This window comes from Yarrowia lipolytica, chromosome 1D (genome assembly GCF_001761485.1).
Source record: "Yarrowia lipolytica chromosome 1D, complete sequence".
NCBI lineage: Eukaryota > Fungi > Ascomycota > Dipodascomycetes > Dipodascales > Yarrowia > Yarrowia lipolytica.
In genome coordinates this window covers 824424-838850 of record NC_090773.1, presented here as the reverse complement: position 1 = coordinate 838850, position 14427 = coordinate 824424, and the positions used below count along the sequence as shown (strand labels likewise).

At 50.6% G+C, this 14427-nt stretch overlaps 7 protein-coding genes across 7 annotated transcripts; 3 read left to right on the top strand and 4 right to left on the bottom strand.

The window, feature by feature from the left end:
• Positions 1–634: 634 nt before the first annotated feature.
• On the top strand, positions 635–1288 carry YALI1_D08382g (uncharacterized protein; the record flags this gene model as incomplete). Its single annotated transcript, XM_502490.3, has 1 exon — positions 635–1288. One exon carries the CDS (start codon positions 635–637, stop codon positions 1286–1288), a length of 654 nt encoding a protein of 217 aa, XP_502490.1.
• A 219-nt stretch (positions 1289–1507) lies between these two features.
• On the bottom strand, positions 1508–2809 carry YALI1_D08360g (uncharacterized protein; the record flags this gene model as incomplete). The annotated part of the gene is made up of 2 exons (XM_502489.4): positions 1508–2130; positions 2686–2809. The coding sequence occupies 2 exons, from the start codon at positions 2807–2809 to the stop codon at positions 1508–1510; spliced, it is 747 nt and encodes a 248-aa protein (XP_502489.4).
• Positions 2810–4859: 2050 nt separating this feature from the next.
• Positions 4860–5612, top strand: YALI1_D08339g (uncharacterized protein; the record flags this gene model as incomplete). The annotated part of the gene is made up of 1 exon (XM_502488.3): positions 4860–5612. The coding sequence occupies one exon, from the start codon at positions 4860–4862 to the stop codon at positions 5610–5612; it is 753 nt and encodes a 250-aa protein (XP_502488.1).
• Positions 5613–5660: 48 nt separating this feature from the next.
• YALI1_D08323g (uncharacterized protein) lies at positions 5661–6560 on the top strand (the record flags this gene model as incomplete). Its single annotated transcript, XM_068282634.1, has 2 exons — positions 5661–5770; positions 6458–6560. 2 exons carry the CDS (start codon positions 5661–5663, stop codon positions 6558–6560), a joined length of 213 nt encoding a protein of 70 aa, XP_068138735.1.
• Positions 6561–6581: 21 nt separating this feature from the next.
• YALI1_D08317g (uncharacterized protein) lies at positions 6582–7064 on the bottom strand (the record flags this gene model as incomplete). The annotated part of the gene is made up of 1 exon (XM_502487.3): positions 6582–7064. The coding sequence occupies one exon, from the start codon at positions 7062–7064 to the stop codon at positions 6582–6584; it is 483 nt and encodes a 160-aa protein (XP_502487.1).
• Positions 7065–9625: 2561 nt separating this feature from the next.
• Positions 9626–10264, bottom strand: YALI1_D08285g (uncharacterized protein; the record flags this gene model as incomplete). Its single annotated transcript, XM_502486.3, has 1 exon — positions 9626–10264. The coding sequence occupies one exon, from the start codon at positions 10262–10264 to the stop codon at positions 9626–9628; it is 639 nt and encodes a 212-aa protein (XP_502486.1).
• A 964-nt stretch (positions 10265–11228) lies between these two features.
• On the bottom strand, positions 11229–13697 carry YALI1_D08251g (uncharacterized protein; the record flags this gene model as incomplete). Its single annotated transcript, XM_502485.3, has 1 exon — positions 11229–13697. One exon carries the CDS (start codon positions 13695–13697, stop codon positions 11229–11231), a length of 2469 nt encoding a protein of 822 aa, XP_502485.3.
• Positions 13698–14427: the final 730 nt, after the last annotated feature.

The following is a 14427-nucleotide window of genomic DNA, read 5'->3' as shown; positions in this document are numbered from 1 at the left end:
TCATGATGCCGCGAATCTACCGGTATGTACTGTACCCTCGGATGTTCACTCTGACTAACCTTGATGGAGTTGTACTCATAATAAGAAACCGAGATGATCACGGAAGATACAGACCAGAACTGACGTCTCAGCCACTCAATGGACACACCTTGGGCTTGGAGAGACCCAGTTGCCCAGCGGTCGTCTTCCTTGAGTCCCCTGGCGCTTCTCACCTATTTCTACCGCGTCCCCAAACCTCTTTTCAGACCGTTAGACCGTTGCCGAAAGTTTCACTCATCGCGTGCCTACTATGTAGGTGACGTGTCCAGTCATGGTGACACAAACGGGCTAGGTGGATATATAAAGGGGTATTTCCCCCTCCCACTTTTCCGTCATTCTTATTTCCCACATTCAACCCTTGTTGTCGACTGTTCTACTCTACATCTCTGTGACACGTTCACGCTCACGCTCACGCTCACTTAGTCACGTTTCTCCCTGCATAGAAAATAGACTCTATGGGCTTGGGTGTAACACGTCACACATCTCGGTCTGCAGGCAACCGATATAGAGAGCTTGCATAAGCTCCGGCACCAGTGCAACATCTCTCTCCAAGTGCAACTACAACCGCAACGACATCCGCAATCACGCCTCCACGATGAACATCTTCCGTCTGGCCGGTGACATGGCCCACGTGGCCTCCATCTTCATTCTGATTCACACAATCCGAACGCGCAAGTCGACCAGTGGCCTGTCGCTCAAAACCCAGGCGCTGTACCTGGCGGTGTTTGTGGCCCGTTACATGGACCTGTTTGTCTTCTCGGACGTGCGGGCAGGCCGATACTACAACGTGCTGATGAAGCTGCTTTACCTGGGCACGTCCATCTACACCATCTACCTCATGACACAAAAGTACTCCAACGAACAGACCAACAGGCACATTGACACTTTCAAGGTCGAGTACCTGGTGGGCCCGGCGGTGGTCATGTCGCTCATCTTCAATGACGGATACACGTTTCTGGACATTCTGTGGTCCTTTTCTGTGTGGCTGGAGTGCACCGCCATCCTGCCCCAGCTGTTCATGCTGCAGCGAACCGGCCAGGCCGAAAACCTCACCATCCACTACATTGCCGCCCTGGGAGTCTACCGAGCGCTGTACATTCTCAACTGGATCTACCGTTTCTGGACCGAGGACAAGACCAACCTGGTGGCCTTCATTGGAGGCATCATCCAGACTGTCATCTACTCGGACTTCTTCTACGTCTACTACGTCAAGGTCCTCAATGGCGAGAAGTTTGAGCTGCCTGTTTAATTAGAGGCAATGGGTTAAAATAGAGCTGCTGCAAGAGCAAGGAAAAGACAGGTAGAGACTGCCAGAGTAATGGTCTTAGGACCGTCACCGGACTGCCATGCACACACCGGTCATATAGTCAAATCAGTGAAACGTTATGTGAGAAAGAACCTCATGTGCTTCTTCAAATCACCGTAGACCTACTTGTACTCGTTAATATCAATCATACATGCATTACTATTAATCCCGCTTGAGAGGGAAAAACTCCTTTCGAACGCCCTCCTTGGTGACAATGAGAATCTCCAGACCGTCACCAACATGAATGTGTCGCTCGGTAGCAGACGAAAAGGCGTCCTTGACCACCTTGAGAGCCTCCTCCAGAGTCAATGGTGGTGGGTTCTCCACCTGCTGATTCTTCTTGTTGACCTGACTGTCGAGGAAGGGCATGACCAGCGAGGCAGCAGAGCCTCCAGCTCGGCAGAACTCCCGCTCATACGATCCTACAGGGTCATACGAGTACACGGCGCCCTTTCCCTCCTCGTCCAGACCAGCAATGATGGTGTGCACGTAGTAGGGGAAGAACCGCTTGTTGTAGAGCATGTGCTGGATGGCTCGCGCACACGACTGCACCTTGAGGGGCTTGTTGTTCTGGTAGTGGTACAGCTCGACGTGCTGCTTGATGTTCTCGATGAGGGCGTCACCGTCGGCGGAAAAGCCGTTGGCGGTCACCAGAATGTTGTCTCCGACGTCAAACACCTTGGGTTGGTACCGCGAGTTGATGGAGTAGCCGGTTGTATTTCGGGTATCGCCGGCCAGCAGGGCGAAATCGTCTCCTGCGATTCCGAGTACGGTTCCTCCGTTGTCTACGTTAGTAATTGGCAGCTAGTAAACGGCCGCGCATAGCCGTGAGTCACGGGCGGACATCATATGACTCCCCAGAAGGGCAGACGGGCAATGATGAAATGGTATGTCACGTCAGAGAAGAAAACCACAACAACATACGATTCCAGAGGACTTTCGATGATGAGTATCTTGTGTCTCATCTCATGGTGACTGGGAGTAGTGTGGTGGCATTGAATCAGAACATAACAACGTTGCATCCGTCTCCCCCTGTGTCGTCGACCTACTGTGGGTCGACGATTGGTTCCACACAAGCCATTCGCACCCCAATCGGGATTGTGTGCTCAATATGGATGATATCCTTGAAAACCACATGACAAGACAAACATAGTCTAGCGAAACAAAACACGTCATAGAATCCTTATCACCAAACCCACTCGCCGCATGATTGACCTGACTGTGCTCCTTTTCATCATCGTCCCGACAGATTGATGAGTATCCATTTGGGTCTTTCCGGTCTGCTTCCATGTCGCTCTCGGTGGCAACTTTGGTCCACCAATCCATCACGTGATACTCACCGCCGTAGGGGTTGAATCGGTGCTCGATAGGCTCCTGGTTGACGTTCTCCTGCACCGTCATTGTCGTTTGTATTGTGTAGTAGTGAGGTGAGGTGGTGGTAGATGAGTGATGTTGGACAACCATGTTGGCGATAGAGCTTATTGCCACTGTGGTGGCGATTTGTGGAGAGGGGGACTAGAGAGGGATCGATTCTTGTAAATGAAAAGTAAAAATATTGGCCACGTTAGAAATGCAATCTGAGAGGATTGGCCAATATTTTGAACAATTCGGGAAGATTACGTAATATATAAATATGTGCAAGTGGGAATCGAACCTACGGTTATGAGTCTTGACCTCTTCAGAGTTGTCCACAAGTTGGTACAGATTACGAGTAACACAACTTTTTTCATTCCACCTTTTTTTTTTGCCTTTTTTTCTGAAATTTTTGGGAGTCCAGTCTAAAAATACAAGTGCCAGACTTGATCTTAATCAACACATTTCTCCCGGTCCGCTCGATATCAGTCCGCCTCCTTACAATTAGCTGCCTTTCAAGTGGCCAACACATGCTTAGAATCGGCATATCGGGCGTCTCCTGCAGGGTTTCCTAGGTTCCGAGAGTTTGGACCGCCGTTGATCGTTGCCGTCTGTGAGCGCCAAAGTGAGCCAGGGCGAGTCAAAGCCGTCTGAAAGTGAGACATGTTATTTCCGGCGGTGGATGGACGGAAAAAGACGGACCAAGGAGAAGTTTGGCTGGGCTCAAAGCGGCCGTGGCGGCAGGACTTGCGTGTTTCAGAAAGTGACCAAACGCGACTGTTGATAGGGTCTGTTTTTTCCGAGACATGACCAGTACGAGTACGAGCATTAGTACGGGGGGGTGGGGAGAGTTGGGAATGTAGCCATGTACCGCTACAAGTCCACTGTGTCTATAGTGTGTGGTTTTTTCTCATCAGTACCTACGCTCGCACACTACAGTACAGCCTCTCGTGCTATATCACACTTGTTCGAGGTATGCTGGATGATAACATGCAATGTTGACGCCGTTGGTGATGGAGTGCTGAGTGGACTGGTGCTGGGTTGGTCTGTGCTATAAGACTCGGGTAAGTATCGGTACCCAGGCATGGTGAAAGACTGGAATGCGAATTCCACCTCCTTGAACGTCCGATATGTGCCCGTGCTTTTCGTATAGCTTCTGTGACCGGAAATAACTCGTATTGCGGAGTCCGTAGATATGCACGATTACGTCTTGCACCTGAAGAGAGCTGTGTACAGAGGGTGAATGTGCTTGTACATACGTAAGAAGGGATGCCGTGTTTCTGAAAGATAACAAAGAGAGACATACACGTTGTCAATAACAGTAGGTGGCTCTTAAACAGAAAGTCCAGAGGTTTGTAAACCCCCTCTCTGTTGCCACAGACTCCGCTGAGCCCATATGTATGTGTCTATTAAGCCGTTGAGCACATTGCTACCACGTCGGTACCTGCTGTGAGGGATATTCCGAGTGTGAGACATACGAGTGAGAAAAGCAGTTGGTCCAGGGACTCGTGGGTCAAGCCAGCGAGTACCGCTGGGCCCTGGGCACACGTATCGCGTACACAGCCTCCACTTTATAACATGTCCGTAGGCAATACACTCTCTCCCTTGGGTTGTTGTATGGTGGGCGGTGGAGTTGGTTACGGGAACGAGAGATAACCGTGTTTGCAACTCTGAGTCTCGCTGCACAAAACAAATGTTGTTTTTGAACATGGTCAAATGAAACCACATGTATTACCCGAGGATCCGTAGATTGCCGGATATTTCGCCTTTCCGTTATATGACGTCATACCATACATGTCTGGTAAGTTTGGGTTTCGCAGGGAAGAGTGGATAATTTGGGAGGTCTCGAAGACGGTGATGCGAGGGTCGGAGGACAGCTGGAAGTCGGAATCTGGCTCATTTGGACCCGTAAAACTCGATTAAAACCATTTTCGGTTGAAAATCTCCACTCCAACGCCCCCTCGATGGGTATCGAAAACACAGCAACTAACCGTCGAGAAGCGTCTGTGATGCAAGCTTAAAATTATAGCAGTGGCGCACATTTTTGACCGGCCCATTCGTACATACATCAGAGGCCTTAACACCATTTCTATCCGATATATAAGACTTGGTACGCCGTTGTTTCCGCTCTCGAAACCAAACTTTTTGTCACCAATTTACAATGTCCGACATCGACGCCCACATTCCCGTTTCTGCCAACCTCAAGCAGACCCTGACGCCGTACCTGCCTCCTAAGGGCGAGAACCACGTTACTCTGACATACGCACAATCGCTGGACTCTCGAATTGCCGCCAAGCGAGACGAGCGAACCACCATTTCGTCCGAGGAGACCAAGCGGATGACGCACTGGCTGCGAGCTCACCACGACGGTATCCTGGTCGGAGTCCAGACTGCCATCATTGACAACCCCGGGCTGCACTGCAAGAGCTTCACCGATGAGGACTACAAGCTGCAAGAGCAGTCCCCCCAGCCCATCATTCTGGACCCCCAGTTCCGATGGGAGTTCAAGGCCACCAAGCTGGCCTGCAACGCCGCCCACAACGGCTACAAGGCGCCCATTGTGGTAACCAAGAGCGGCTACGAGATTGACACCGCCAAAAAGTTCAAGAAGAAGGGCATTGAGGACTTTGGAGGAAAGGTTCTCATGCTGGACGACTTTTCCTGGAAGTCCATCTTCGACGCTCTGCACAACGACTGTGGACTCAAGAGCATCATGGTCGAGGGAGGCGCACATGTCATTGAGAGCATGCTTGAGGTGGGAGCCTTTGATTCGCTTGTAGTGACTGTGGGACCCGTTTTCCTGGGTCGAGCCGGCCTCGAGGTCTCGCCAAAGGAGAGCGTCATTCTTGACAAGGTCAAGTGGGCCGCTGCTGAGAGAGATAGTGTCATGTGTGCTGTCCAGAAGAAGGAGTGAAGAATGCGAGGCACTCTGGACGGATCCGAGAGATGAGATTAGACACTAATGCGGAGCGTTTGTGATCTGGCTCAACTCCGATCCGCGCTCTACTCACTAACACATCCAACACGCATCAAGATTACTAATACCACCGGTAGAAATACCATCGATAGACTGTGCTTAGAGCGCTTATAGACAATAGACCGAGTAAGTTATGACTGAGTGAGATTGTAGATCTATTGAGAGACTGTAAAAGTGTACCTTCACACAATCTTCGTAAAGTACGAGGACGAGTACAATACGTATCTATATTGTATATTGGCAATTAATGTCACAGTTGGGGCTGGAGAACGCTGAGATCTCGTAAAATGGGTGAATCGACTACAACGGTTCCAATGGAGCAGTTTCTGGTGCCATTGCGTCAATATTTGACTCGTTTGGGTTCCTTTCGAAGTTGATTACTAATAGTCTCAAGTGAATATCGAAGTAGGAAAGAGTATTTGGGGAAGTCGATCGAGTATAATATGTGTGTATATGGCTACTTGTACAGGTACTAGTAGAGCGTTTCGTATCTGCAACGATTCTCAATTTTTCCATCTTTGAATTCTCAGATATCTGAACATGCGTCTCCTACTTGTACTTGTAACTCCTCACTATACGACTCCTCTTTAGCTGTCGCAACTCAACTTTGGGTGGTTGATGTGGGCGAAAAAAGATGAGTTGTACAAGTATAAGTACAAGTACTTGTACTGTTTCTACAAGTCTGTATCCACAAGTTGTACTTGCTTCTGCTCTAAGGAAAGTCATAAATAATCATTAAGTATATGCAAGTATTTTATAGGCGGGAGCCTGGCCTGAAACAGGATGAAAGGAAGATCCCGATCCAGAATGAATGCGAGGTCTGGATTGGAGGAGAAGGAGAAGGGGATGCGAGAGAGTCAGAAGAAGGTATTCTTTGGCCGATGAAGGAGTCGAGGTTGTCACATCTTAGCCGATGATCTTAGATCGTCGCTTATGTTGAATCAAAGCGACGAAACCAACAATGGCAGTGATGATCCACATGCAAGCTAGAACAATCTGGAAGATGAGAACTCCTCGGATCTTGCCACAGCCGGCGTTTCCAAAGGGGTCAAAGGCCGACCAGCCGCAGGGAAGAGGTCTGGAGGAGTCCAGCAACCACACGAAAGCCATGATCCAGGTGTATCCCAGCACCAGGTCCCAAAGGAAAACCAGTCTGTGGGAGAAGTCGATGCAGTAGATGAACTGGGTGAGGATAGTGGCGATGGCGACAATGATGGAAAAGACATACGGAGACGAGGCTGATCCGGTGGGGGTGGTTTGCTGGTGGATGTACCAGGCGACGATTCCACAGACCACGCCAGCAAAGAAGAACTGGACGAGTCTGAAGATGAGAATCAGCAGGTTGGTGGTGGCCAGAGACTTGACCTTGACAATGTTGAGGGAAACCATGATTGGGGCGAGTTTGAATGAAGAAAACTCGACTTTAGGGGCGTATGCGGACGACGTGTTGGTGGAGCGGTGGTGGTGGTTGGGGAAGCCTGATTTGATCAAGGAGGCGCGGTTGGGCACTAGTCTTGTAGATAGTACCAGGAGTTGAAGAGATTGACTTGAGGGTCTGGGTGTCTCTGAGATGAGATCGAGTGTCGAATGAAGAGTCCACTCACCGTCCCCACGCCATTATATATCTGCGGATCGGGGCTGGTACCTGGTTTGTCTGGGGCCCATATTATTTAGAGGGGTGCTAGCGGGGTAGACATCTGCACCACACCACATTATCGCGGATGGGTCTTCTTTGTCTGGCACGGTGGTAGGCCTTTGTTGGCGTCAGAGGTGACACACTGTGGACCGAAATAATAATGTCGTGTGGGACCCAAATTAAACTCAAACCAGCCGAAAACGACGGTGGAGGGAACGCGGAGAGGGGTGCTGCTGATTGGCCCCGAACCCAACATATGGTCAATCTGAAAACGCCAGTGTGTTCAAGAGGTCAAGAGCTCCATTTTACCCCCACAAATCTTCTCTCCAGCTCTACTCCTTCGCCCCCTGTTAGCCGTGCCTGTTGTGGCCTCTCTTTCCCACCGGGCTGGTCTAGGTTTGCCAGCCCCAACCTTAGAACGGCACCTGGTGCATTATCACGAGGTTGGAACAGGCACATGTAAATAGTAAGGCTGAAAAAGGAGGTAAAAGAGCTGCCGACACGCGCACAGACACGAAAACGAGCGCGCAAACAGACTTGGACAGACACAAAAAGTCAGGTTCCCTCGCAAACACAATCTGGGGTGGAATTCCATCGGTACAAGTACACTATGTACAGCAAGTTCAAACGCTGTACAATAATTAATAATTAGTGTAATTATACGATATATATTATATTGGACACAACCGCAGGACCCAGCCCACGACCGAAATGATGGGTCATAATATCACCTGGGTCAAATCAGCACATCCGCAACCCCGAATAATACCGTCAAATAATATCCCCCTTCGCCAGCCACGCCATCATCAGGTACGACTCCGGCGGTGGGCTGTCTTGGGTCTGAGGTAGTAGTACAGCGATAATGCGCGGTCCGGAAAAGTTTCATCCAGCCAGCCCGGGTCAACTGGACCTTCCGGGTAAAGACTCCACGAGACGAGCTGAGTCATGTGGTCTGTTGTGTACCTGCAAAAGACCAGACCTGTACGTACATAAAAAGAATTGTGGCGCGAATGCTCGTATTGGTGGCTTCGAACATGGTGAGATTAGGAGACTATCAGGACACGAGTATTCTACTAAACGACATGACGAAAGATAGTTCACGGTTGGTTGGAAAACCTTGACAAGGGTGACAAAAATTACTGGTGGTTTCCCTTCTGAGGAACACGTTCACTCAGCTGAATTTGGTCAACCGGATGGCGTGCTCAGTCGAATCCTCCACTGCTTATAGGGTGCGGAGACTCTGCTTGAGTCTCTTTGGTAGAGAGAAGAGCCTGGTTGTCGAACAAATGATGTATTTGTTATATAAAAGTTTATTTTATTCAACAAATACAGATACTAATGGAAACTGCGAGTCTCTGAAGTCAAGCTACATCTCTCCAATGCAGCATTATACAGCTACTACAGTGAATACGATACGAAAGCTGCCCCGAAGAGCACCGCTACCTTCTGCCCTTTATCAAACAACTCCATTAATATGCAATTAAACGCGTTCCAGATTACAGATGACTAGACGCCTATACCAAGCGGTTGCTACAGAAATGGTGGAGTTGATACGAGGGGCTGTTACGGACCAATGGCGTGCGAACAAGCGAGAACCGACGACTAACAGAGGGAAAATCACTACAAATATGCATTCTACCGACTTTGTGTCTAGTTTGTGTCTAGTTGGCTCAGTTGGCAGACTACATTCTCATTGATTCAGGTGCAACGAGCGAGTGCGGCGCCCGACGAGCAGGCACGACCAACAGGATATAACAGTCTCTCTCCCTTAACTGTTGTTGCATATTGGTAATTGAAGAAAATCAGATCAAAAAGGAGCTACAAAGTAGCTAGGTCCATAAGAGCAGCTACCTCTTCAGTACATTCCTCGTACTGGAGACCACAAAGTCAGCTGGCTACCTCCCTGATAGCCACTCAACGGAGCCGTTGCTGCTGTGATACAATTACCTTCTCTTCTGCTGAGGGTAGTGGCAGCATCTATCTGAGCCCCTTTCGGCCACGGTCTAGAACAACCACAAAGACAACCTGGTCTCTCTTATACCATACTAGTGACTGGCACATCTCCCTACATCTGTATCAACCGTCAGCACCCTTCCACACCTCCACCCCCACCACCAACATCTAAAGTACAATAATTAATCTATTTGAGGCTCTTCTTCCTCCATGATCCTCCATGCCGTTTCCTATTCCGTGTTCCATGAACCGTCTGAAATACCTGATAGCGCCATATGTAAGTCTGTTCAACCAGCAGAGTCGATGCAAGCGGTAGAAGGCAGCATCGAATGCTAAGCAAAAGTCGCGTGGCTCCCTCCGCTTAGAGACAAATTCGGTAACTGGCGTACCGTCCAGAGGTCTCCGACCGTCGGATAATCTTGACAATCTGGCCTCGTCGCAGACCTAGGTACCGCGCAACAGGGTCCTCCCGCTGGATTCGGGGCAGCTGCGACTCCTTCAGTCGGTACCGTTCCAGCAGAAACTTCTTCTCTGCGCCAGACAGCTTGATGTGAGTGGGCACCAGAACGTGCTTGGTGATGTTGACCAGCAGATCGGTCTCCTGGAAGGTGTCGATGGTGGCGGGAGCAACCGAAGGGATGAGTCGGTTGGCGGACGGAGTCATGTTGTTTTCGTACACCAGGATACCCGTGGCAAACTTGTTTTCCGAAATGTGGATGCAAAAGTTTCGCATCGTCTTGACCGTCACACTGGCCTCCTCACAGAACTCGACCCAAATGTTGCCCATTTCGGGGAACTTTTCGATGGCTTCGGGCGAGGGAGACGCCATGAAACACATTTTCTTCTTGATGGGCTTGCCCATGGGATCACACATCTCCGACACAAACTGGTCGAAGGACAGATTCACCTCCTTGTCGGTGATGGTGTAGCCCCGGTCCTTGACCAGCTCCTTGGCCGTTCGGTACACTTTCCAAAGCTTCTGTGCGTCGTCCGATGACATGTCGATTGATGTGAGTGGTGCGAATAGATGTGTTGGTGATGTGACCAGACGGTTTGCAAAGGCGTGCACTCATTTTTTTGCACACTGCATATTTTCGTCACTAGCGGGGTTAGGGCCCGAGGTTAATAGGAGGAGTTGGGTGTGTGTGTGTGTGTGCGTGAGGGGAAGGTTGTCAGTTCGATCCGCCAACAACGCAAATTATATTGTGGGGAGGTTTGAGTGTGGGAAACACCAGAGACTTGCTGTTTTTGTCATATGTCTCTTCTCCAACGCAGATATATTAACCAGTTGAATTTCAGCTGAATCGTTGCTTCCTTGGTCACATACCCTTACAGGCACTCAGTAGAGTCAAATTCACCATCAGTGCTTCTGTTACTTAGAAATTAGTTAAAGGAAAATGTAGACTAGGGGGGCAAAATCGGTGTTCCAGAGCAGCTAGAGTGATGGCGAATATATAATTTGGAATAAAATCTGCCACATATTCATCTTATTAAGCAAAAGCTCTCCTTTATGTAGAGAAACTAGCTGTAAAACTGCTTTTTGGGAATATCTAAGAACTGACATTAGTTGAAAGTTTGTTAACTGAAAAGTCGAGCTTCACCTAAAGCCGCTTCCTAATCGTCGCCATAGGAACCAAGGAAACGAAGCTGTCCAGACAGCACCATCAATCGGTCCATGTTTATCTTGTGTGCTTCTTAAGACAACGAATATAATAATGGCTATGGAATACATACTCTGGACGTGGCAAACCCACAGCAGCAGTTTACTCATCTCCAACCCAGTCATTCCTCAAAATGCATTAAATAAACGGGCTAATACTGTCCCGATGAGCTGCACTTGGTACAGCTGTAAGAATCTATGAACGTAGGCAACACACTGGCCTGTCGACTCAGCAAAATGCTCACCCACTCAGTGCTGCTCAGTGTTGCTCGGCGATCACCTAGTAATCCACGCACACACTGAATTACACAAAACGATAATTGATAACCACGTCTCCTCCCGTCTTCCACAGGCTTCTCACACTGGCCAACGTCTCCTTAGGTCCCAGAACACGGCCCTGACAGGACAACTCAATGGTTTCAGGATTAGGTCTAGACGCCAGATGATCGCTAATGTAATTAGTAATCCTCTTAATACGCAGCATTCGGTACGCACTGAGTCTAGGGGGGTTGATGGCATCCTTCTCGTGCTCCGGTGTCAGCGTGAAGTTCACCTTGACGGGATCCTTGTGTGGAATCTGGTTGAACAGAAGCAAATTTACCACCCAATCGGGCAGGTCGTTGTAATGACTCTCAAACTTGTCGCGCTGCTCACACACCAAGTCCATGTTTTCGCCAAAGTCAGAATTGTATTGCGAAATGATAACCACGACATTGGGGATCTCGAGCTTGGGGAGGGATGGTGGCTTGAGCAGAGAGGCGTCGCTTGAAGACGCATACTTGGCCCGTGTAGTTGCAGTAATGGCTTCCAGGTTGGGAGGAGGCACATCGGCAGCAGCAGAAGAGGCGGCAGCAGCGTTGGCGGCAGTAGACGGTCGGGTAGTGGCCACGGGAGAAGTGGGCTTACTTGTACCGTTAGTTGTGGCCGCGGCTGCTGCCGTGTTGACTGTGGGGGTGGAAGAGGCACCAGCGACGGAATTTCGCTTCTTTTTGCCAAACAGACGGAACTTAGACGGCTCCTCCTTGACGTTGTTGGCTGCGTTGGCAGCAGAAACATCTTCTGCAGGGGTAGGAGGCAGCTGCTTCTCCTCTTTGGCAGCCAGTGCGGCAGCAGCAGCCCGCTCCTCGTTGGCTCTGTACTCATCAAAGTGTCGTCTGTAGTCGGCGTCACTCTCCAGCTGTTTATCAATGAGATTGGTGAACAGATTAGTGAGGATCCACTGGCCGAGATTAAGCCGCTGATCCGGATTATCCAGTCCAGACGAAGTAGTGGAGGCTGAAGAACGCACAAAGTCTTCGGGGAAAACATAATCCGTTCCCAGCTCGTCAATGTATACTTCTCCATCGCTGAACGAGTTTTCTTCCAGGGTGACATACAGTCGTCCGGACTTGGTTTGCACCTGGCACCAAGCAACTCCAATTTCGTGGGTCTTGAGCTCGTTGAACACCTCGTCCATATCTCGCTTGCCAAACTTTTGCACCTCCCGACACAGGACAAGATCCCACAGACTCACTTCACCAGCCGTATCAATGGCAAGGACTTGTCTTCTGTTGAGTAGCAGTTTGTGTTTGATGAGACCGTTTTGGCCCTGTAGAGTCTCCAGCAGTGTATCTGAAGGAGTGTCAGACGGGGTTTCCGACGTGGTCACCTCTGTGGTCTCCAGGCCGCCCTCTTCGGGTTTACCATCTCCATGAAACTTGATGGTCCAATCTCCCCAGTCATGTGAGCCCGAATGGGCATGGCCCTTGGTTCGCACGGGCGCTGTGGGCTCCTCGGGTACCTCCGAGACCTGTTTTCCAGGTCGCACTGCCACGTCTGCCCATCTGTGGATTCGCGAGTTTTCTGTGGCGGTCCAAACCGAGCCGTCTACAGCTAGAACTCGGTTCACAGAGCCGTGCTCGCGGCACACGACCTCGGAGTCGACATCCAGACCGCGGCTGAGGTCCGTCTTGATGACCAGACCCGACCGGTCGGCCGAGTACAGTGTCTCGGGGTCCGTCATGCTGAGAGACCAGACGGAGTCTACATGCGAATCGAGAGTAGAAACGACCTTTCGCATACCCACGTCCCACAGCCGCACGGTGCCGTCACTGGAGGCCGAAATGAGTCCTCCGGGCGTGCCGCCAACGTCTTCGGGCAGCACGATGGACCGCACATTGTCAGTGTGGCCCACGAGCATGGCCTGGACCCTTTCGGGTTCTCGGGCGTCCCAACACCGAATGATTCCGTCGGGTCCGCCTCCCACCACGAGCTGTGAGCCACTGGAAGAGGCTGCAAGCGAGTAGAGTGACAAATGCTGCTGGGAACGGGCGGCCTGGTTGGACGAGGTGGGTTTCATGACGGCCCGCTGCTTGAGCGCCACGAGGTCCCAGATGATGATTTGCTGATCCAGTCCGCCCGTGGCTGCCCACGTGGGATCTGCCTGGCCTCTCTCGGCAATGCACTTGACGTAGTCTCTGTGGTGGCCCACCAGCACCGTTTCGTTTCTGCTGGGGGTCCACAGCTTCACCGACAGGTCCGACGACGCCGACAGTATGCTGCGGCCATTGTTGACGGTGCAAATGTCGTTGACCCAGTGCGTGTGCATCTGGTTGGCAGCCACAAACTTGGTGGGGGCGGTTTTCGAAGTCGACCACATGTTTACCACTCCGTCTCGACCGGCGGAATACAACAGATCATCGTGGGCACAGAGCGAATTGACGCCCAGCGAGTGGCCGTTGGTGAAGCTCTCGGGCGCCAGCGTGTACACGAGTTTTTTCGACGATTTTCGCATCTTGAGGCGAGTTCAAACTGTCCGTGGGGATGCAAAGACAACTATCTCTTGTCCATGCATGAGGGCTCTATCGTATATACGTTAGCCCTAACCTTGGTGGGGAGATAATCTATGAGTAGGGAGAGTTGGGGAGGGCAGATACAGGTGTATGGAGAATATGGAGGCTGTACAAGGGACCACTGCGACTGGATTCCGCCTGGAAGTGTCTTTTTTGTGCAAGTCCAGTGGTCACATGACCTAGCGATTCCCAAAAGTGGGCTGTGTAATTAAAACTACGCAAATTAGACGAGATGCATACTGGGGGTAGTAGCTATCGATACGAGTGCTCGCACGGTCGAGGGTGTTTCTGTCTTGTATTTTACTGTCAAATTTCACCCTTTATCAATCACCACACAGTTTGTGTCACCGGTCGGGTCTGAAATATATATACCCCTTGTTCACCTACATGTTCTCCCTACATGGTCTCCCTATAACCCCGGATCTCCTTCAACCATCTCTGCTTCCCATATGCAGCCCAATGTGCCGTGTGAACTTTGAAACGGGCGGACTGACGACTCGATGGACAACCCAGGAGGCCGTGGGTTCTATCCGCGGGGCTCTGTTACCACGGGTGCAATTTACGACAGCTTTCACCGACTGTGTGCCTACTCCCCCCAACCTCTTCAATCTCTGGTCGCTCACAGCTAGCCAAGTGGGGGTCAACGGACTAACAGAGATGGGGAGGTTCTGG